The sequence below is a fragment of the Coenobita brevimanus genome, chromosome 63 (assembly GCF_032717465.1).
Source record: "Coenobita brevimanus isolate Jiangsu-jjx chromosome 63, ASM3271746v2, whole genome shotgun sequence".
NCBI lineage: Eukaryota > Metazoa > Arthropoda > Malacostraca > Decapoda > Coenobitidae > Coenobita > Coenobita brevimanus.
Genome location: NC_137016.1, coordinates 41,018,775 through 41,044,411, shown reverse-complemented (window position 1 = coordinate 41,044,411; position 25,637 = coordinate 41,018,775). Strand labels below are relative to the sequence as shown.

At 38.7% G+C, this 25,637-nt stretch overlaps 1 protein-coding gene across 5 annotated transcripts in view; it reads right to left on the bottom strand.

Annotated features, from left to right (window-relative positions):
• Positions 1-7,035: 7,035 nt before the first annotated feature.
• Positions 7,036-25,637, bottom strand: part of Ldh (Lactate dehydrogenase) — a 41,465-nt gene continuing 22,863 nt past the window's right edge. For all 5 annotated transcript variants that reach the window (XM_080276070.1, XM_080276069.1, XM_080276071.1 and 2 more), the window contains exons 4-8: positions 25,461-25,634; positions 25,072-25,189; positions 15,770-15,893; positions 9,723-9,900; positions 7,036-9,359 (exon numbers count right to left, since the gene is read on the bottom strand). In XM_080276070.1, coding sequence (XP_080132196.1) covers positions 9,736-9,900; positions 15,770-15,893; positions 25,072-25,189; positions 25,461-25,634 — 581 coding nt within the window. In that variant the 3' untranslated portion in view covers positions 7,036-9,359; positions 9,723-9,735. The remainder of the gene's footprint in view (positions 9,360-9,722; positions 9,901-15,769; positions 15,894-25,071; positions 25,190-25,460; positions 25,635-25,637) is intronic.

Genomic DNA, 25,637 nt, shown 5'->3' with positions numbered 1-25,637 from the left:
TGGCCCGTAGTCTCGTCGGGTACACAAGCTCCCTAACACGTTTTCCTAAGCGATTTATTTTCCTTGCCGTTCACTTCTGTAATACGTGTACAGAAATCCTTCTAAGATCGCCATACTCTGCATAAATAACGTACAAGAGGATATTAACCAGCCATATCCAAAACTAAATCGCTAAGGAGGAAGAGACAGGGAGCGACGTGAAGCTCCCTAACACCTTTTCCTAAGCGATTTATTTTGCTTATTACACCTTACTGTCCACTTGTGTTACATATAAATCCTTCCAACATCGCCATACTCTGCATAAATAACGTACTAAAGGATATTAACCAGCCATATCCAACAATAAATCGCTAAGGAATTAGGTGGATGACATTATACTCGTTTTGGCTTAACCTGGCAAAGATTTTCGTCCTTTTGCAGCTTATTTCACGTAGTTCAGTGACAGAATAATACAATATTGTGGTTCTACATCATTTCCACGGCACTTCTTCATGACCAGCCCATTCTAGCATTAATCTCTCACTACAAATCATCATTCACGACGGAAACATGGCAATTTTAGGCCAGGTTAGAGTGAAGGAGGTATTGTAAACCCCACCCTCTCTATCTCCTTTGCAACTGCTTATAGTCGATTTGTTTTCATTTGATAAAGAACCCCAACCCCTTTTGGTCGACTGATGGCCAAGTGTAGTGACACTGGAAGGTTAATCTGACTAATAACCAAGGAGACTCGTTCCTCCCTCATACCTTTGGCTTATCAAATATCACGCTACAACTTAGCATATATTGGTCTTCAAGTGTAATCAGACTGGAAAGTTAATCTGATTAGTAACCAAGGAGACCCATTCCTACCTCATACCCAAGGATAATTAAATGTCACGCTACCACAACATAGTATTCTTAAAGGAATGGTTCGGTTCCCTCCGATGAAAACCAACTAACTATACGTCGCACCATATCTTGGGTTGCACTCTGGGTGGTACAGTGGTGATGTCTTTGTGTGGTAGCACTGATTACACCGGACCCGATGAGACTGGGTGGTGGAGCTGCCTGGTTGTACAAACATCCCTCAATCTTCACCCTGCCTCCCGAAAGAAGGATGGTAGACTGTGGAAGCAGGGCACCTTGGGCCTGCAGTCCACTGGGTTCACATTATTACATGGTGATTCTAGGACAATATCCCCCCATGCACAATATCCCCCGAGGACACTATCCCCGGGGGGACAATATCCCCCCATGCACAATATGCCCCAAGGACACTATCCCTGGGGGGGACAATGTCCCCCCATGCACAATATCCCCCCATGCACATTATCCCCGGGGAGACAATATCCCCCCATGCACAATATGCCCCGAGGACACTATCCCCGAGGGGACAATATCCCCCCATGCACAGTATCCTTCGAGGACATTATCCCCCCTGAGATGAAGGGGGGAAGGGAAGTGGGAAGGCAAAACCGAGGATGGGATGGCATGATGGTGTGGAGAGATATATGAGAGACGGGAGTATGGGTTGGAGGAAGGGCAGGAAAATGGCAAAGGACTGACAGAATTAAGGCATCTGGCTCTAAAAACAGACTACTATGGTGCTTTACCAAACATAATAAAATCATCAGGTAGCAACATCAATGAAGTACAAAAATATGCCAACAGTGTGACGGGATAAATTTCTTCAATCCATTCTTATATTCTTAATTTAGTGCACGAGAGGGATACAGTGGCATGGCTCTGATATAACTACTGCCACCTTATAAAAATATCCCTCAACTCCCTCCCTATCCCCTTGAGGAAGAATGGTGGACTACAGGAGGAGGGCAACTTCAGCCTACAGTCCACAGTGTTCACATTCAGATGAGACTGGGCTTGCAACTACTAATACTACAAATACAGTATATTCTTAATTCAATTCTTGCTCCCTTCAGATGCACAGCGGCTGTACACCTTCCCTACACCATCACCAGTATAGGGGTGCTGGGATAGGCTACTCAATCCCGACATTTAATACAAGAGTGAACAGGATCTCACCCAAATGGCAACCCTTACCCATAAACCCTGTATGGGCCACATATACCTGGGGCGCCATAACTCACTAGACACCAGGCAGCTATTTACTGTTTGTACGACTACCAACCAGCAGACACAACTAAAATTTTCTAAGGACAGGCAACTTGAACTAAGAGGGTTGCAAAGTGCCTTCACTGACCCCTTCACTACAAAGGTCTCTCCTAATATCCATAAAATTTGTCTGGAAATAATAACACGCCAAAAGAAAAAAAATCTGCAAAAGCTTAAAGAGTTGTTCTATTTGATGTTCCTTAATTTTTGATACCTTTAATCAGATTTCACCCTTTTGGGGCACCTTCCATATGCAATATTATTTATGGAGATGCAGATGACAGGCTTGAATGGTGAATAAATGAATGTATGATTCCTTTCACAATGCAGTCGTTTTTACTTTCCTTCATTTACATTTATATAATCAGGCACTGGGCTGCTGATGAGTTCTCATTTTTGTGTGTGTGTGAGTAATTTTTCTTTCCTTGACATCTGGATTTTCTGGTAGGTGGGGATGCCTACTATCCCATTACTCAATGTAAGGCTGCCTCCAGGTGACTCTACACTGAGTGACAAGCCAATAGGTTTACTCTAATCCAGCAAACCATCTACTATGTTGGGTGGTAACCATATAACAAAATGATCCTGGTGGTCTAGTGGGTTATGGCACTCCAGCTGGATGAGTATCACAAGGGTCTACATTTGAGGGATGGCTGGGGTTTACTACTCACATAATGCCACTCAGGGATGAGGAGGGCTGGTCACCCACACTTCAAACCCTGGAACTGTGTAGCCTAGACCCAGGCTCCTATGTGACTGATGGAGCAAGAAAGGACTGGATAATGGATGGATAGATACTGTATATAGGTCCTACATCATCCCATCCTTAGGTATATATGAGAAACAGGTCATGATGGTGATGATAAGTAGTGAGGCTCTATGACTCTGCTCCATGACTCTATACTTATCTGTCTATCTATTGCCAGAACCCTTAATTGCATATGGGGTGGCCACAAACAAATCACCTCCATGGCACCCTGTCCCCACCATTTCACTGCCCCTCTCCCAGTTCACACCCTACTCTCTCATATACCTCTCCACTCCATCCCTCCTTCTCATCCTTGGCCTCCCCTTCCCTCTATGTCTAATTGCTATAATCCCAGAAGGGATGGTTGCAAACTGCCTCTATGTCACCTTGCCCTCTGTCATAAGGTTGCCCTTCCTCCAACTTACACCACCCTCATTCATATACCTCTTCACCCCATCCCTCCATCTCATCCTCAGTCTCCTCTCCTACCTAACTCACATACACTATCCTTCACTAATTTAAAAACTGCCATCTCTTCATCTTGAATGATGAGCTGTCAAAACAGGTGAACATTAGGATATGATAACACTAGAGTATGAGCTATTCACAAAAAGTGCTATGAAAAGGATGTAGAACTTTTCTGTCACTGACCTATGCGAAATAAGCTGCACAATAATGGAAATCTGGGCCATAAATGTAAAGGAACTATAGTCAATTTCTCATTTTGAATTCTTTCCGTGATGATTATTGACAGCCCCATAGTATTCACAGGACCCAATACCTCTTCACCTCATCTTTACATCTCATCCTTGGTCTCTCTCTCCACCTAACTCACTCTATTTCCCCCAGTGATAATTAATATGAGACCCCCACAGTATTTGCAGGAGGATCCATACTCCCTCCCGGTGAACTCAAAGCCCGATGCTGATGCCGCCTGTCTCGAGTCCATCAGGAAGATGCAAAAGGCCAACCAACAACAGCAGAAGGAAAAGCAGAATGTCCCTGTGGAGGACTTGTATGCTACAGTCGACATCAGCAAGAAAACAAAGAAAAAAAAATAAAGTCCATATAATCTTTCTTGCTTCAAGTCAACTTCAGCAAGAAGGAAAAATATATCATTCTGTGTACACCAAAATGATGCAAAAACCAACAGCAGCAATGGAAGAAGCAGAATGATGTGGAGGATGTGTATGCTCAATTCAATTTCAGCCAGAAAACAAAGAAACAAAAGTAAAGGTACAAGTCACATATTTCCCTGTACCTTGCATCTGCAAGGGAACATCAGTTCACTGCATGGGACAGCCCTGCAGGGGTAACTGCTTGCCAGCAGTTCATGGGTTTGTTCAGCCAGACAGACTGGGGTTCATCAACAACACCTATTTTGTGTTCTGTACAACTCCTGTATTTGGTACATGAAGTCTGATGACAAAATTTACTTTTACTTCCATACTTTTATGTTTTTAAGATTTTGGGTTTGTACTTGAGTACTGTACTACTGGAGTGCTAAGTTAGCACAAACAGAGCTTGTAATACTGTTGTTGGTACTGTATATGATGTCTTATTTTACATTAACCAAGTGAATATTCAGAGTCAGTCAAATATTTTTGAGTGTTCAATTATTTGTATCTAGATTTCTAGAACAGAGGTAATCCAGCTATGCTGGGCAATATGATGACCACAGCTGCATATATCAGACAGCAGAATGGGTCATATGAAATCAAAGAAATGCAATGCAGCAGTTGCCTGTACAGGAACCAAAATATCTTTTAAAAGGTGGACAGTACAATATGATGTCATATAGTTCGATAGACCTGGTGTGTAAAGGAACATGAATGTCCTACCAATGTTCCAGTGTAAGAAGTTTAACATTGGATATTCATTACAAGAGAATAATATTGTGTTCTATCTCATACAATTCTGTGACTGTCCACACATCGTCAGGATTTTTTTTTCCATATTTGGTTTCCTGTGCCTACAGCCAAATAATGTACTGCTCTCCTTTAACTAGTTTAAGGCATTATTATTATTTTTATTTTATTTACCATATTTATAACCATACTGCATTATGAACATAACATGTTTCTTACTCAATGCATATTCCAAGATATGTATAGAAACTACTGTACTCTCCTATTATGGGGAATTCTTTGTGCCATAAAATAGAGAAATAATCCGTAAATACTGTATGTTCACATACTATCACAATACCTTTAAAATGAAAAGTTACCAAAGGAAATGGCAGAGAGGATAATATTCATCTATTACAGTGTAGATTACCTAGAAAAAGGTGTGAAGAGGGCATATGTAAGCCAGTTTGAGGATGGGAAGAGTTGTGGTATACAAAAAAAGGTGAACAGATTTGGTAAATGTGTGTGAGAAAGGAAGGTATGAAAGCTGTTGAGACTGGGAACTGACAGGGGCTCAAGTTGGTTGGATGAATCACGTTTGGAGGAGCCTAGGAAAAAGGTCTGGCTCCTCTTTTTTAACCTTAATAGTCAATCGACAGACTATCCCACAAGAAATATATATAAACTAGAGGGGCACTGAGAGAGTGCATACCTCCGTTAATGCCAGATCCGGATCTGCCCAGATATTTAATAAATTCTTTCATGGCCCATGGCCCACCCTTCCACAAAATTTCATTGAAATTCACTGAGAACTTTTGAAGATACTGTGCAGTAGGATCCAGATCCACCTCCAAATTTAGAGAATTCTTTCTTGGCCCACGGCCCACCCTTCCAAAAAATTTCATTGAAATTCACTGAGAACTTTTGGAGATACTGTGCAGTAGAATCAATTCTTTCTTGATCCATGGCCCACCCTTCCAAAAATTTCACTGAAATTCACAGAGAACTTTTGGAGATATGGATCATATGATGAGAACAAACAAATAATTCTGGATCACAACCAAAGTCTAACTGATTGTTCACTGGGCTATACCTTGCCCCTCCAAAAAATTTCATGAAAATCTGTTCACAACTTTTAGAGTAATTCTGCTAACAAACAAACAGACATACAGACAGAAAAACAAACCAACGCAGAGTAAAACACATACCTCCTGGTGGAGGTAAAAAAATAAAGTGCAGATGGTTAGGTCTGTGAGGTGGTGCAAGGATTCTAGGGGCTTGAATGTGTGTAAATGAGTGTCTGGACCATTTCACTGAGCATGCTGCTGATAGTTCTCCTTCCACTGTGCATTCATTTTCCTTTGTTTCTGGAGCCTATCTCATCCCAACTGTTGATGGGGAAAAAAGGTGATAATGATGATGATAATCACGATGACGGTGAGGATGATGCAAACCATTCATGAACAGATACATAACTGCTAGTACATGCACAATCAAACCAAAGTAATGGGCAGAGGCTGTAAGTTTTTTTTTTTTTAACAAAGGGTTTTAATTATTTGATCTGGACTTTCCTGAAAGCCCAGCATACCCCAAACCAAATTATTTGTCATTTCAAAAATATATATATATACATCTTTTTTTAAGGAACACCAACTCACGGAAAATGGGAGCAAAAGGTTTCTATGAACAAGAACAGCATGAGAGTGGTCATGGAACACTGTCAAAGTACGATGCATAAAAAAATTTATATACCTATACTCAACCTCTGAGTCCAGTACAAATAAAACTGCAAAACTAGATGTCTACTGGATGTTATAACTACTGAAAGACCATATAGCTATCAGTGCTACGTAAAATGGAGCTGGAATCAAGTCAACAAAACAAATTTAGGAGTGGATAAAATAACTGTAAGGACTTAGCATAGGGGAAAAAAAAAAAAGAAAGTGTTACCGATGAAAATGGGAGAGAATCATGAGCAATACACCTCACAGCAGCAAAGAAAATCTACATCATGGTGACCTGAAAAGTTTTTGCCAACAGCTCAGTGACAAATAAAGCTGGAAAAAATATTTTGAAATTAAACTCCTCAAACACAGGCATACTTTATGAAGCGTTTTCCTCCCTAGTAAAATATACTTTTCCATGGTCTATTATAGGCTCTAAATCTCTGAAATTCTACCACACTACCCTGGAAGGAAGAAAAATACCAGGTGAACACATCGTCATCCTTTTCTGGAATACCAGTATCGGAATGTACCTGTTTAAAGAGAGAATTTTGATCCCTTAATTCTACTGGACATCTATGAGGGGAATAAACAGAATAAATGGCCTTTCATATTTCATTCTGGTAACAGGACTACATTGCAAGCCAGACAACAGCTACTCACATATATAGTGTGCTAAACTGTAAAGTACGAATCTGTAAAATAAAACATGGTACTTATAACTGCATAAAGCTAAGGGAGATAGAAAAGGCTTCAATATACTCCACAATAAAAATATATCACAAGATGAATTACATTATTAGTTGGTGACACTAATGATGATCACATAATAATCACAAAACGTAAAGAGAGAGACAATGCAGTGTACTAAAACTATCCCGATGATCTAAAATGCATCAAAATCATCATACAGTACTTCCCAATGGCATGTTTCTGCTAAAAGATATCAATTATCGTAAGTAAATGTAATAACCAATTTAATGGGTGCGTGACTAATGACAGTGTGGACAGGAGTGTTGTGGAAAAAGCACTTAACCCCTTCAGTCCAATGATGTATTTTGTTCCTACTACCTCCAGACCTTTTAGTATGTCCAAGATTTCACTTTCCAAGGTTAATGATGCTTTAATTAACACCTTCTGTTTGCAAAGTGACTCCTCAGCTGAACAAAATTATCTAAAGGCAGCAAAAATTGTAAAACACATCACTGTAGTAAAGGAGTAGGCTTCAATAGTGGAGAGAGAAGTGCAAATGATATTCCTAAGAGATCTAACCCCTTTTACAACAATGACATAATTTTTAATTTATTCTTGCTATCTCTGGCCAGGTATATTCAACTCTGGGGAAATTTTTTGCCATGGAGTTAGGAACAATTTCCATTAAATTCCACAGCTACATACAACCACAATGATAGCGCTCCCCACAGCTAAAGAAAACAGTCAAGGGGGAGAAAGAATAATACAAAAATACACCTTTTGGGTGGGTAAGACCTCACACAACACTCAGATTCTTCAGGTATATGAGAGAGAGATTTAGACTACAGTTTTGTTTTCTTTACTTGTTATGTCAGACACTTTGCCAGAGATAAGACTACTCTGGAAATACTATGAACTGGCAACTTTCATTAACCCTCTGAGCCTGGGGACGTCCTATTCATTTCACTCTTGCCACAACCTGATGATTTAATTCAGCTTAGGATATGCGCTTCAAAATGGAAGGGTCACATAGAGGGCAATATTATAACTTGATATATGGCAGTATTATAAGTTAGACTGCAGGATTCATAGCTCCTTTTTCATAGTGATTTACTATACATCTGGCACCCCAACATTCTCTTGTATGTAATGTATATCAGTTTGATGTTCACTTAGGTTGCATCAATAAAAGCCAGAGGATACTTAGATGCAATGACTTAAAAAAATCACTAAGGAAAAGGCATTAAGAAATCTGTAAAGTCACCTGTAATATCACCCACAACCCTAATTAAGCCTTCAATAAAGACAGGCCTCCTAAGCTAAATAAAACTGCCAGGTTGTTGCTGTCAAACATAAAGGACATCACTCAGAGTCAAGAGATTAAGTTACTACAATATCAACCTTGCACTTACCTTAGCCCCTTCCACCCCAGTACACTATTTTGTTTCATTTTTACTGTTGCTAGTCTACTACATTCAGCTAAAAGAGAGTTATCTGGTACTGAAGTGGTTAATTAAAACTACCTCAAACCCCTTCAATTCCAAAAATCTATCATAAGCTGAATAAAGTCGTCTGGAAATCACAAGGACAAAGTAAAAATTATGTCATGGGACTGAAGGGGTTAATCATGAAGGAACTTTACAGCATGTCTTGGCTCAGATTGCCGTGAATTGTTTAATAGGAGGAATCATACCCACATTCTGAAACTGTGATTATCATCGGATACTGTTTTTCATTTTCACAATCAACATGATATATTATGCACCTACTATGGCCTAAAACACCTTTGGCATACACTATTACATATGACAGCTGAGAAACTGAATGACGTTTCTCTATGCTGTATTTGGGACCAATTCAGCGAAGCAGGTAACAGCAATTATGTAAGAAAAATAAGATGAAAAAAAAAAAAAAGTCCTCAAGTTTACATTATGGTTACAATTAATTTTTTGAAGGCCTTGGTCAGCAAAAATGTCTAAATCTTCCTTTACCCACTGAGTGATACTGGATACCACATGGCTGATAAACACAATTCCCTCATGTTGGCATAATTCACCCATCAACCCTTACAGACCTACATCAGTACAGTACTCTGCTCTCATGGCACAACTGTTGACAACCTGTTTATATGATGAATGGCACTCCACTAAGAAAGCAGTGGGGTCTCCATGCTCATACTGGTGACAGGTGTTACCCATGGCACCTGCAGCTCACACCACTGTAATCCATAATCTGAAACAAAAAATACTGATGCAAAAATGGCTAAATTAACATATCCTATGAACTTATCCCTTCTAAAAAATAAATATATAAATAAAATCAAGATCCATTAATTTTGGGACTGATGGACACATTACAATCAAAAGACTGGCTTTTACAGGCAGTAGGAAAGACAGACTATGTCAGACAGTTCTAAATCTTACCACTTAAGTAAATGAAAGACTGAAAATGTACCAGTTAATGCTTCAGCCCATCATCATTCGTTTGGAGAATGAGTAAATTAACTAGTTGCCATCGTAATATTCACAAGCTGGATGTTGCAAATAAAGCATCACAGATTGTCCCATATCTACTTAAAACTATCCTGAACCGCACCTATTCTGTGTGTTTAGAACTGGATGCCAGCCTGCACATCCCAGAGTGTGTCAGCAGAGCGCCTAAGCTGATTGATCTCAGCCTCGGTGAGTGTCTGCTTGATGACGTGCGTGACGCCGTTCTCACCCAGGATCACAGGCAAACTCAGAAACACATCCTTATCGATTGTGTGGTAGCCCTGAAGAAGAAATATTGTATCAAAATGGAGATATGATGATATGGCAGGCTCTGGTGGCAGGAAGATTAGTACAGTCATAGTAGTAGTTATTGCCATCCCTGGCTTATCTGAATCTGAACCTGGTGGACAGCAGGCTGAAGCTGCCCTTCTCTTACAGTCCACCATCTTCCTTTTGGGGAATAGGGAGTTGGGGGATATTTGTATAACCAGGCAATGAAGCCACCCAGTCATATCGATGCCACCAAGTGAAGCTGTCTCTCTCCAGCACCAGAAGACCTATTCAAATGGAGATGCAATACAACACGATGATATGATGGGCTCCACTGGCAGCAAGATTAAAATGAAAAATGCATCCTCAGGCAGAAAGAGGTTAAAAGATTATTATAATTGGTTTATTTTCATCTGACAACTGGGTCACTCACATAACCCAAATACTAAGCCATGGTTACATGAAATTTAATAAGCCTTAGTTATGATGCAGGAATGTATCCTTGGGTAATAGTCAAATTAACCCTCCATTTTTTCTTTTTTCTTTTAAATATGTCTGACTCTGGACAAAGGCGTCAGTTCCTATCCCAAGGCCCAGTAGTCCTCTTACACCTCCACATGTCACCACGTCAGTCCTAACACCCACCGACTATACTGAATACATGCTAGGGCTGTCTCATACAGGACTGGTGTACTGGTATTAGCAGGGTCATTTTTTCAACATGTCAGTGGGTCTTCTGGTAAATCAGTAAAGTCTGCTTTTATGAAATTCAAATCCTTAAACTGTTCCCTGTCCCTGCTGGGATTTAATCCTGGGTCCATTAGGACTGCAGGCTGCCTCTCTGTCGATTCAGCCACAGCCTCCCAAAACCTGAACTGGAAATGGGCTACAGATCTCTATCAGGTGAGAACAAACATGCTATTGTTAACATTGGAATTGTTTACTTTACCCCTTCAGTCCAGTGACCCATCCATCCATCCATCATCCAATCCTACATTGCTTCATGGGAAGTGTAGGTGCCCGGGGCTAGGCAGTCGGTCCCGACATTTAAGATGAGAGTGATAATATATTTTATTTGGTCCTTGTTATCTCCAGGAAATTTTATTCATGAAGGGGAGACTAAGAAATGCAGGAGTCAGATATAGTCCCCATTATCCATTTCATTAGCAGAGAGCATTCAAAAACTGGATTAACTTATCAGGTGGTAGCAAGAAAAAATAATGAAAAGGTAAATGAATGATGCTGGTGTGAGATAGAGAGAGGGCACCCTGATGATGGACGACAAGGTAAATGGGACCAAATTGATATTTTATTCTCCCCGTCCAGAATTATGATGAGTGGTTATATTCTGACAGATATATAAGTAGATAAGTAAACACATAAGGTACATCACTGGTTTCACTCGGCTAAGGGTCAGTGGTAGACATCAGGAAGGGCATCCGGTCATAAAATGCTACACGCTCCAAACCAAAGTCCTCTACCCAGGGGCAACGCCTTAGCCCTTATCCAAAAAAGGGGTACCTGGCGTAAAACTCACAACATCTAAAATGTGTGCTAGCAAATCAATACTTTATATGAAACAATTTTAAGTTATATTGAGTCAGTCCTAGTTGAAAGTTGTTTTATTTTAAAGTTACTGATTAATTACCAGCTTTTCTTCACTTATGGACATGATCTATTATCAATGTCTATTGACATCAGAAATGACTGTATTTTTTTTTTTTTATACCCTACATCATGAACCAGAAAACTCCACATACATCCACTGTCTAGGAAAGGGTTGCTGTTGTTGAGACCCCAGGCATGCCTGGACATGAACCCAGTGAACTGCAGACTGACGTTATCCTTTTCCTCCAGTTTACTTTCCTTTAAGGGTGACGGGAGGGAGTTGGCAATATTTGTATAACCAGGCAGTTGAGCTACTCAGTTCTCAGTGCCACCACATGAAGGTGTCCCTTCCCAGCACCCACAGAAAGGACAAATTAGTTCATTATAATCCATTAAATACTGCACAACAAGTCAAGCATTTTCTGGTTTCCCACACAGCCTCTTCCTTCCTGGTGTGCATCATATGAAACAGCCAACATTCCTCAACCTGAAATGTGTTCGTACCCCAAACTGATCATTCTTCAGGGTTTCGTTAAAATCACTCGCAGTCACAAATCATGCTTAACCCTTCAGTCCAATAACAGATTTTATATTCTATTCTTGCTAACTTCAGATGATTTTATTCCATTTAGGAAGAAAAATAAGATGGTGAATGAGTTAATAAGGGTTGTTTCGAACCCTGCCAAAACAAAGGGTTTTTCCATATTTAACAAAATCATCTGGAGGCAGCATTTTTTTTTTTTTTTTATGTTACTGGATTCACAAAGGTAAAAATTAATGGAGAGTTCATAATGCATGATCAATGAACCACACACAGTACATACACTAACACTTATCATTATGTCTTATCATGAAAACTACAGTACAGTATTTGAAATCAACATGGATGACAACCAGGATATTATATCTTCCAAAATTCTATACATAAATAAAACCTTACCTTCATTATGGCATAAACCCTAGAACACCTGGGATGTGTACATTCATGTCTGGCAATTTCAAGTTCAAAATTACACCTGACATCACCATCATCCTGATCTCTTTTTCCATTTATGGATGGGGTGAGGTAGGAATTAAGAAACAAAGAAAGGGTACATTATGTCTGTGGCCATATCAAAAACAGAAAAATATCTGAAATATATTTGCCACTAGCCAAACTCTTCCATAATGTGTGCCAAATTTTATTTTTATTTTTTTTTTATGGTATGTGAGCAGATTCCACCCAGATGCTATGTCTACTGGATGGTTGTATGTTAAGCCTAAACTCACAAACAGGATGACAAGTCCCTAAAGTTTGATGATAATTTAAAAAACATGTCTGGTTTCTCCATATCATCACTAACTGCACTCCTCAATGTGGGATGCCGGCTGGTCAATTCTAATAACACAGCATAATTATTCCACAAATATCCATCAAATATTGAGGGCCTGCCTTCTGCTTCAACATTTACATTGTTGTTGTTGTGGCCTCCAGCTGATCTGAAGAATACAAATATGATTCTACAATACTGCACACAGAACAGAAAATATTCCACACATAAAGTAAAATCGTACATGATGCAAGGGATTATGGCCAAACTTCACACCAGTGATAATCTCCCTTAATACTTTCAACTATCTTACACTGTAATTAGCAGACTCAGCAAAAGGAACTGTCAGTAAGCAGTGAAGTAACTGACAGAAATTTACTATATATGAGAGAGGTGTTAACACTGGGAGTAGGGTTGCAAGAAACGCATTGAAAAAGACATGGGACAAGATCATAGAGAATGTGACTTCAGGGATAAGGGACTGAATAGGGAGGCTGCTGGAGATCAAGCAGCATGGGGAGCTGCCATTAGGTGACCAATGCTGACACATGCAGGCATGTTGGAGCCTTTAAAAATGAAATTATCAAATTAATAAAAATTTTAATTGGGAGACACTGGAACAACAAACTATTGCCATAGCAGTCAGAACACATTATACTAATTTTTTAAGTTTTTGAACATGAGGTTTTGTTTGGTACATTTCATTCTGTAACATATATGGTCTCCATATGTGTGTCATATGTGGGTGGAAATATCAGAAGAGAGCAAGAAGGGGACGAAGAAAGACGTCAAAAGAATAGCACAACAAATTGCAGGATCTAATATTTGGTAACAGTAAAGTTATGAATGCTACCTAATACTGCTCCTTGCCAGACATGGATCAATGTGTATAAATAATTGCTACTACACTTTTAAGACCACCAAAGAAAAATAATTAAACTGCTTTAAAATACTGTATATCTGTCTAACATACTGTATACTGCACTGTACTATACTACAGTACTACCTATCCTAACTAATACTAAGCACATTTTGATCTGAGAAGTGATTTATTTTGCATATCTCATCTTAAATGTCAGGACCAACTGCCTTGCCAAGGGCTCCTACACTCCTCCTGGGGCAAAGTAGGATTGAATGATGGATGGATGGACCACTGTTTATGTTCAACATGCATGAATGCTTCTCTGGGAAGGTAAAAGGAAAGGTACACAAGCCTCAATCTTGGTGCAGATGCAGTACAAGCTCAGCGTGCTCAGTAAGACTAAGATGAGGAGTAGCAAATAAAAAAGCCATACAGTACTTAGAGCTAATGATTTTCCTAAAATCATAAGCATTAAATCTTGTACAGAAATCTGCTGATATTTTTCCATATACAATAATAACAAATAATTTAATGCTGTATGCAGTAGTGTACCATTCCTGACACCTGAGCTGGTTTCTGTTACACGGCAATTTCACGTACTGAGCATTATTTTAACAAAATTTTTAAGACAGAACTTCTTAATGCTGAGCACAATACAAATTTTCATACAATACTGGTACACTACTGCACACTGTTCAATATAGCCAATAACAGACATAACAGGAACTACACTGTCAGACTTAAAAATTTCTTAAAAACAGAGGTATCCAATTTAGCTTATCTCTATATAATTTAGCCATATAATTCAATAAGAAAACTGTGATACAGTATGCCAGATCTACGGCAGCAGAGTTCAAGACTCCACATGACAGCGACTTAAAGCAAATTAACAATACAGCTGGCTTTACTCACTGTACTGGTACGTAAATTTGCATGGAACATATATTGTCAATTGGAATATGGGCTACATGAAGAAAATATGCTGCTGGAAACCTACTCTATCTGGCTAAGCACTGATACAGCTTACATATTACACATAAGGCATAGTAAGTCCTTGTTAAATGTCAGGGATGTATTCCAAAAAATATCTTTTTTTTTTTTTTTTTTCAACTGGTACAGTTGTACTGAAGCTGAAGGAAACTGACAAATCAGTTTTACATATAACAATGGCAGTTTAAAAGTCAATCTTTTGAAATTTACTGTTGACTTACGGTAACTGGGAAAAAAAAAAAAAAAAAAAAAAAAAAAAAAAAGGACAAAAATGATTAGATATTGTATAAAACTTGGACTTACTCTGCTATTACTATACACATAAGGATACACACAGCAGAATTGGGCTGACAACAAAGTATGGGCAATCAAAGTGGCAGCTGCAGGATTCATATAAAACTCCAAGGTTCGAAAAAAATGGGATACATCACAGAATTTGGACACACTCCTCTCCGATACCTTAACACACGTTGACACGGCAAAAATATTTCTCATATTGGTAAGGATGCAACTGGCGAGAGTGGCGACCGAGGTTCCGATAGCCCAGGATGTGTAACCCTTCAGCTTGATCACCTCATAAGCACTGGAAATGTTGTTGAGAAAAATGGGAAAAAACATAAAATATCAACTCTGAGTGATTAACTCAGATGGGTCGTTCTTGCCGAGCACATGATGACCGTGGAACCTTTGCCATTAAGAAAAATTGAGAAAAGCATAAGACACCAGCACTGTCCGAGATTAACCCTCATAGGAGGATCGTGATGAGCACAGGATGATCCTGGATACTCATAACCTGCATCGTGAAAAATTACCTTTATCCTGAAAGTCTGAAAGTTATTTTAATTCTAAATATGGCTGAAAAACTAACCTAATCCCTTCATTTCAATGAAGTAACATATTTCCTATTTTATTTTTACTACCTCCAGATATAATTCCATTCAGGAAAGACATCTAGTAAAGAAGGGATTAAGGAAATCTGTATTTAACCACTTCAGTTCAAAAAGTCTTTCCAAATAAAATCATCTGGAGAGAGCAACAATAAAACAAAGATATCATCATAATGAAGGGGAAAAAAAAAAAAAAATCTGGGTACAGTAAGACATGACGTACCTGAACTGAGACCGAGACGGCATAACATGATCGGGTGTTCTTCATTATAGAGGAGACTAAGGAGGCGACAGAGAGACCAATGGCCCAGGAGGTGTAGCCCTTCAGTTTGATGATCTCATACGCACTGCAACACCACAGGGTTTACAATGCCAAGCAAAACATAACACACACACCCAGTCAACGCCAACATACAACACTTTTTCAACAGCAAATTACTAGCATCATAAGGCTTAAGAACTAATAATTTTGAGTCTAAAATACACCAATGTTCATAATTACCAGGGTTCTTAGTTACTGTAATTTGCAGAAAAAATAAATCTTTCTTGCAGCTGACTATTTCCCCCAACTTTGTTTTTTCTTAATTTCAGTTTAACACTCTCAGGGATTTCATATTTGTTTTTCATGTATGAACCATTTCTCTCACTAGTGGTTTTCAAACATGCTTAACCCCTTAACCACGGGGCGTCACTTTCGTGACACTTGGGAGCAAGGGATCATACCACGGGGCGTCACTTTTGTGATTCTGTGTTATTTTGAATTCGTCTGGGCTTTCAAGTGGTGGCTTGTATCATCTATCAGTACTGCCAATGTCCAACACTAGTCAGCACTCCTAATCTCATCTGTACTCCCATCCATTGTTGACAATTTAGCTATTTCTCCCCGTTCTTGACTCCCCTCCCTACCTCCCCTCCATTACCCTCTCCTCTCGCCTGCCCGGCCGTGCTACGCTAAGTAAATCTTCCCTGGAATTTTCCATTGATTTCATCCATTGAAATAAGCCCTATGCCCTATTCTTATACCAAATAATATATACAAAAAAGAAATAAGGTAAGTGATAGTGCCATACACCTGGTATTGGGTAATTATCACCTGACAACACCTCACGTGCACTCGTTCGCTAATTTTCGCTGTTTATTTCCCCATGAAATATGCAGTATAATCTATTCTCATAATAAAAATACATATAAGGAGGGAAGGGAGAAGCCAAAGTGATATTTACATTCACCTGGAACTACCTAATTTATTATGTATTGTCTAGATTTCCTGCCAATCATTTCATAGCGTATATATTAGCAGCCGTCACCAGGCTGATACTGGCAGCACTGCACTTCCCCTAGGCAGGCCACCACACACTGTATTCAGTTTACTGTCGTCTTTCAAGGTGAAAGCACGTCGGATTCGCGCCTGTCAAATTCCGCCCCTTTTTAGCCCCATGCAAAGGGCCCTGTGACCTCTACCCCCTACTAAACCTCATGTGGAAAGAGGTAGAGGGATAAGTGAGTGGTGTGGAACATTAACTGGCTAATTTGTCAATGAAAATGATAGAGAGTGACTACGATCTTTCTGGGGAGTAAAACAGTGCAAGAGGAAATGTAAATAAAGTGTAAATAGCAAGTGAATGCAATGAATGTAAATATGAGCGAACAGTGGAAAATAGTTTTATAAATTACTGCAAGTGACAGTGCCTAACACAGTGTAAATAAAATAGAAATGTAAATAATATAAATAAAACAGAGAATGTAAAGAGAAATGTAAATGAGTAGTAATATACGAATACGAGTATATATACTAGGAGTAATGAAAGTGAAAGTTTCACTCTAGCATGTATGAATACTATGAGTTATGAAAGTGAAGGTGAAAGTGACAGATTCACTCTCAATGCTAGTATACAGGACGAGAAAGTGAATGCTACGTATTTTACTGAAAGAGAAATTGAATGCCTGCAGTGACAATAAACTACTATTACTGAAGGAAACTTATGGATAAAGACTGTAGATATATATAAGTGTTATATAGTAACAGAAATATAAACTGTGAGTGTTATTATGACTACTAAAAGACAGAACACCAGCGGCGAACGATCGGAAGTGGGAAGGTCATACGCGCTCGTAATTTTCATTGCTTTCACAGTGTTTTTTTTGAGTATGGATTCCAAACTATTTGAGAATCATAAAACAGTGTGTCTAGTGATAATATCAGGCTGTGGTAATCATATTACGGGTTGTCGGGAAGTGTAAAGTGGAGACTTCGTTACCCAACTTCAGAGGTCTCCACAAGTCCTACGGTACTCGATGAAGGCTCAACAAACATCCCAGGAGAAAGCTGAAGGTATGTGCCATATGCAAATGTAATTTTAATATTCTAGGACTAATAACTGATTTTTGGCAAATATTTTTAGAGAGTCTGTCGAAGCACGAATATGCCCGCGGGACACGCAAGTCAAAGCAAAACAAGCCCGCGGTTTAGGGGTTAATGCATGTGAAACCGCCAAAAAAAAAAATTAAAAAATAAATAAATAAATAAAATAAAATATAGAACAAAGTGCATTCACATACATTATGGTCCCATGTTTTCTTGCACCTGACAGTAGTATATAATATATAACAGGTTGTGAAGGGGGGGGGGGAGCTATGTAATGAGGATGGATGGGGGAGGGGGGGAGACATGAAATGAACTTTCTGCTGGGCAGGCAAAAGTGCCATTCCAATCATATGGCCCTCAAACCCTGAGAGGATTAATCTTTGATCTATCTATCAAGAGTTTATTAGTTGTAAGAGTGAAGATGAATGAATGAAGACGCAATTTTATATGCCACTTAAACTTAATGATGCAAATAAATACAGTCCCTGGTTATTAAATGTACAAATTGCTAATGTCCAACTTTCCAAGTCCCCACTATTCCTCCAAAGGTGGCACAGACTTAAGTTAATGAATACAATAAACAGATTTTGTTAGTACTGTAGTAGTAACAGCCACTGCAACCATCACTCCAATATATAAAACTTATTAGCTACAAGATATACATCAGTACAAACTAACTTCCGATTCTGTATTGTACAATTATTATAAAAATAAAAAGAGGTCCCAATACAAGCAAGAATTTCAGTATCAGTGTTCCTCTTGTAATTTTTCAATAACACTGCATACTTGATCAAAAAAGTATTTGTGTGCATTCTGTGCAAAACAGACACAACACACAATGGATACTGCATTAAGCCTGCTGGTCCAACCCCACATTACTTGCCCTATTTTCATGAAGAAGCCTTACATTGCTTGCTACTGGCATTTTTTATCTTATCCATAAAAGTACAGTACTGTGATTATAGACACATCTACATGAAACAGGTAAATCTTCCTCAGACATCATGAGCAATACTAATCATTTAGCATACCACTCAACCCCTCCTGTTATATACTTTTTTTGATCAATTGCACTGCTAGCAGAACTTTGGTTAACTGTCTTTCTCATTTTGTAGGCTTAAATTTAATACTGTTTTAAAACCTTCCAAAACATCTTCTCCCACCTAAGAACTCAAGAGAACTGGTAAGTCTATTTATGATATATAGCTGTTGAAAAACTTTGATGCTGAGAATGTAACTGACAATGAATGCAGCCATAAGAGTGGGCCAGTACAAGGGTCATCCAGATAGTAAGCTGCTCCATTACCGGCCAAGAACTGGAGTATGAAGTAGGTGGCTCGAAGGAATGACTCCAATTGCATAACTCTGCTAAAATAAATTTTGGGGGTTCTAGAGCACCGTTAAATTTACAGTTGTTTATATCATACATCCATCAAACCTGGCGACATCTTTTAAATTTCATCCTTGCTTTCTCCTAGCATTTTATTCAGCTTAATGTACTTTTTGAACTGAAGGGGTTAGATACATCCTTAGAAATACCCTTCAACAAAAGAAGCCTTTTCTAAGCTGAATAAATTTTTTTGGCAGCAACAAGAATAAGCTATAAAAAAGTCACTCAGATTCAGTGGGTCAACAGCAACTGAGATGGTACTGCAGATGGCAGTACCATTCGATTTCTTGCTTATTTCATCCTCCATCGTAACTACTCAACTAAACTACAATAAAAGCTAAACAAAACAAAAGATGAATTTGTATTCCAGGTATCAGAAGCTACATCATGGCAAGAGAAGACACATTAGAAGATAACAAAGCCCAATTACCATCAAACAGTCAATAAATCATCTCTATGCTCAGTACTGTATATTCTAAAAAATTTCATATAGCAGTGAAGCTCAAATATCAACAGACATCACGAGGCAGTGCTGAATACATAGTCTGAAGCACAAGACTGAGTGAACAATAGTATTGCTTTGTTTCATATTAACTCAGACCATAACAATTCAACTATTCACTCCAATGATGCATGCTTCAATTTTATTATTGCTATTTCCAGATAATTTTATTCAGCTTAAGGAAAGAAACTGCATTGTGAAGGGGTTGGAAGAGTTGGTTTCTAACCCCATCACCATGAATAGTTTCTCTTGACTAAAGAAAATCATCTGGAGATAGCAAGAATAAACTAAACAATATACTGTACATCACTGGACTGAAGGTGTTAAGGAATGTTAGGAGGGGAGAACATATTCACTGAAACATGCTTGTGGGGTTAGTAATGCCATTTAGAAGTTCATTATTACTCTGTCTCTGTAGTCCTGCATGTGTGGCAAGTCCAGTATTTTGCACTGTTACTGTATTCCCAACCTCTTCAATCATTTTACCATGCAGATACACAATGCCAAGTAGGAATGGTAGGTACTGGGTAATGAAGTTACCAATATTGCATCCACAGCCATGTAATATGCTGTTTTTATGCACAATAACAAATCATAAGTAATAAAATATTTTGTACTATTTCAAAGATTTCCTAAATGGAAGGTTGTCAAGAGAAAATTAGTGATGCTGAAGTAATGCATGTTAACTCTTACTCTCAGTAACAATTTTCTAATACTGAAAAATGCAGAGTACTGAAAAATCTAAAAATACCATGTAAAGATGTAAAATGAAAACATGGATGAGGGGCAAGGTGGGAAAATGATGCACTGTGGGTGGGTTATTTGCTTATATAGAAATGCCTTTAAGTTCCACTTGAAATGAAAGATATATATAATAAAAAGGAAGAATGACAGTTAAGAGAAAAAGAAGGATTGACAGATATATAATACGATGATATATAAATTTAACAAACACATACACACTTTAAAGCCAATTGGATTGAAGGCACACAGCAATACTCCAGCACACAGAATTTAGTGAATCAAGTGGGATTATTGCAGAAATTAACTGGTGAAGATGCCATTTAGTGAAAACAGTGCCATCACCATTACTTCATTCAGCCCAAGGAAATCCTTTTCATTTTATTCTTACTCTTACATGATTATATTCAGCCCAGGATTGACTTTCTGTACTGGAAGGGCTATATATGGCCAAAGTAATACCATTCAGCACAAGAGGTCTTTCCTAAGTTGTATAAAATCATCAGCCAGCAGTCAGAATAAACTAAAGGGGATGTCACCAAGGTTTGAGTGGTTAGGAACCTTCCCTTACCTTCACGTGATGGAGGTAGTCAGGTACTGGTTATGTTACTATGGCTCATCCACCTTGACTTGGCAAGATATTTTCAGTTCTGCAGACTATTTCCAATTGCTCCATTGTACTACTATGGCTCTTACTACATTTTCAGGACACTTGTTTTGTGGCTGGCATTATATTCTTTTGTTAATCTCTTGTTATACAACTGTTCGACATCTTTTTCTTAACACATTTTTGTGACTAGCATCATACTCTAGTCTCTTGTTACAACTCAGCGTTCCAGATGAAGACGGTGGTTTCAGGCCAAATTAAGCATAAATGATGGATAGATGGCAATTCTAGGCCGAGATTAAATATGTACAACAGAGACTGAACAATCTTATGCCAAGTTAAGTAAACATAATGGATTGATGGCAATTTTAGGCCACGATAATTCACGATGGTGAGGAGGCAATTTTAGGCCAAGTTAAAGTGGACAAGACATAATAATGAACTAGAGCAACCCCTACAGTCAGTGGCTCAGTGGCATGTATGGTCAATCACACACCTATAGTAAGAAGCTCAGTATGTATGGTCAGTATACAGTATCACCAATACTGTTATCACAATACATCTGCCTGTATCAGCAATTAATACAGTAAATCACAGTAAATTCTTGTTATATATAATTTTTTTTAAACACTTTTCTACTAACTTTACAATATATCCTTGTTATATATATCTCTCTTATACATTGTTTTTGCTATTAACTTTACAATATATTCCTGTTTATATCTATCTCTCATACATTCTTTTTTTTGCTACTGATTTTACAATATATTACAGAAAAAAATGGCCAATTAACAATTCACTGTCCTTACTTATAACTCTGAATTACACATTCGTCTCAATATTCCACACCAGGGGTGAGATTTTCAAAGGTATTTATGATGGAATTCCTGTTGTAACTCAGATCTGCTTTTGCAGGATGGCCAGTGACAGTACAATTTTATCCCTGCTTTTCGTACTTTCTATTTAAAAAAAAAAAAAAAAAAAAAAAAAAAAAAAAAAAATTGCAAAAGGAAAACTCAGCTGTTATTTATTTTGGATATAAGGACAAACACACACACACACACACACACACACACACACACACACACACACACACACACACACACACACACACACCAATTTTCATTTCCCTAGATCTTCCTGCATAAACAAATCTAACTTACGACAGTGAATCAATCGTAAATATGTTAAGGAATTTGTGATATTTTAGACAACACTGCCAATACATAAAACAAGGACATACTGTACTGACCTAGAGCAACCCCTAGTCAGTGGCTACATATTTATGGCCAATCACACACCTACACTAAAATAATTAATGTAGTGTCACTCGAGTCTCTTTTCTGGCAACTTTTTCCTGGGAACTCTTATCTTGGTGACATCCTCTCGGCAGCTTTCAAAGAAATACTGTCACATATGGAGTCACCAGGAAATGTCACTGCCAAAAGATCAAGTTACTAAGAGAGAGAGAGAGAGAGAGAGAGAGAGAGACTTAAGTGACACTGCCTTAAGCACAAATGGTCAATATTATCACTAGCAGTTATAATAATACTTCAGTCTGTATCAGTGACTGAACATTACACAGCACTAGAAGTCAGCTTAAAAAAAGAAAGCAAAAGAAAATAAAATCAAATAGTACCATTAGTGGAAAGCCAAACTATTAAAATGTGATCTGAAACTAACTTTCCCTATAATGTCAATAAAGTAATTACTGTAATCTTAAAAAAAAAAAAAAAAAAAAAAAAAGTTATCTGCAATTCAAACACCTCTATAGGTACTGGTATTTTAACTAACCCAAATAAATCTGCAGGTATTCAAATTGATCCAGATAAAATTCAAATAAATCAATAGGTATTCAAATTCAAATAAATCTACATGTACCAGTATTTCAAATGAATCTAAATATCTCTAAATCAATTCAAATAAACGTACAAGGATTGAAATTAACTTAAGTAATGTTACATGACAAATTTTTATTATTTTTTTAACTCCCTTAATCTGAGTGATATTCTTTTTAATTTATTCTTGCTGCCACTAAACATTTCAAGCTGGGAATGGCTTCTAAAGTAGATGGAGTTTATTAAAACTCCCTCTGTTTCTGTCTGTCTGTCTCTGTCTCTCTTTCTCTCTCCACAATCTCCTCTACACTGAGTAGCAAGTCAAATGGTTTCCTGTAACCCAGTGGTTTCCAACCTTTTCTAATTCTCGTCCCCCCTCACTGAATGACACATTCCCAGCGTCCCCCTTCCCCAAATACTGTATTTTACTGGCATAGTTGGCACATGTCAATAAATATCATAGATTCTTAATCTTTGAAACTGATTATATATTCAGATAAGGTAACTAGATTTCTTATTCATATCTGAAATATTTTTTCCATACAGTAGTGCACCAACTTTCGCTACAGCAGGATTCGCGGAATCCACTTTCGCGGCATGCACCAAATATTCCCTAACTTCCACTTTCGCTTGAAAAAAATCGATTTTCGCGCACAAATTTTGGGTTTGGGACAATATTTTAAACTTTGAATTTCCTGCACCGCCCGCCCGCAACCCACCGCCATCTTGAATGACGTCATGTCAACACTCTGTCCACCCATTCCCACCATTGTGTACGAGCGTGCTAGCTCCATTGTGTTGGATTCTCACGGTTCAATGGCCTCTACTATACCTGGTAGTGTGGGGAAAGGGCCTGGTGGTGTGGGGGGAGAGCCTGGTGGTGTGGGGGGAGGGCCGGGAGGCAGTGGTGGTGATAAAAAGTGGCCGGGACATTCAAAGTCGGGAGGAAAGGCCAAGGCTAAAAGAGAGTATCGTGTTGGAGTGAAGAAACGCGCCTCGGATACTTACCCCCAACATCCATTAAACACCTCAACCTGGTCTCTGTGGTATGTTTCTCCTCATATAATGTGTGCTGTACAGTTTTTATTGTTTGTATCTCACAATGCAATGTACAATAGTGATTTGATGTACTGTATTGCAAGTGAAAATGAAAATCTGATGTTACTTTAGGATAACCGGGAACCAATTAGCCTTTTTGCCATAAAGACAATGCCCCAACTTTCGCTAATTCCACTTTCGCGCATTATTTTTGGACCCAATTAGGCGCGAAAATTGGTGCCCCACTGTATTTAGAAATTACTGAATTCCATCATAATTCATAGTTTTCCAATATAATTACCCTCTTTATCAAGCCTTTGCGCCCCCCCAGGCAGCCCTTCGTGCCCCCCTAGGGGGCACACCCCAGAGGTTGGAAACTACTGCTGTAACCCAAGAAACAATTTACAACTACTATGCTGGGTAGCAGCAACATAACCATATGATGCCTGGAGGTCTAGTGAGTTAAGGGACTGCAACTGAAGACTATAAGGGTTTCATTGTGAATGTTTCATATTTCTTGCTCACATAATGCCACTTGGGAGTTAAGGAGAGCATTATGAACTAAATCCCTTCAGTACTCCTGACCATCATCATCACCTTCATTATAACTTGTTCAAACTGGAGGAGTTGGACAGTATTATGTGGCTAATCCCCTTAGTACCAGTCATCCTTATCATCACTTGTTCAAAGTGGATGAGACAGACCATATGTAGTTAATCCCTTCACCACTCATCATTATTATCAACAGACATCATCACTGCAATCTCTTTTCCCCCAAGGATGGGGCGAACAATAGTTTAGGAATCAATGAAATAGAAAACATGACAGATGGAGAACTAACTGAAAGCATACCCAATGTACTGGGCTGAACATTCGCTTAATCACCATTCAAGCCCCTTGAATCTTCCATCACTACAATCAAATGGAATAATTAAACAAAAATGCCCAGTGGTAGCAAAAATAAACTAAAAACTATGTCACTAGATACAAGGAGTTTAGTTAATTCTGGGTATGAAGAATAAATGGCCACCTCTGGGATATTACCTGTTGACGACCTCCTTGTGCATCTCATTGTACTTGTCAGGGTCCTCGGAGGTGCCCACCAGAGGGTTGAGATCACGCAGACGAACACCAGCAATGTTGACGCCCGACCACACTGGCACTGAGGAGACAGAGGCATAACTAATTACAGCTAACCCTCCTTATTTACAGTGTTAGTTATTTGCGAGACACATCTCAAAGATTCCTGAAATATTTTATTCAGCTTAAGATACTTTTCTTAATTGGAGTAGATATAGCCTTAAAAAACCAAGAAAGGTTTTTCCTAAGTTCAATGAAACAGTCTGGTATCGGCAACAAAAATTAAAAAGGAACATCGCCAGGTTTCAAAAGGATTAACATATGAGAATATCACTCAAAGACACACAGAATACCTGAGGAATCTCCGTGCTCGCCAATGATCCAGCCATGGCAGGAGGAGGGGGCCACGTTGAGCTTTTGTGAAAGGTGGAAACGGAACCGGGAGGAGTCCAGGTTGGTGCCAGACCCAATCACACGGCTCTTGGGCAGGCCCGAGATTTTCCAGGCCACATAAGTCAGGATGTCAACTG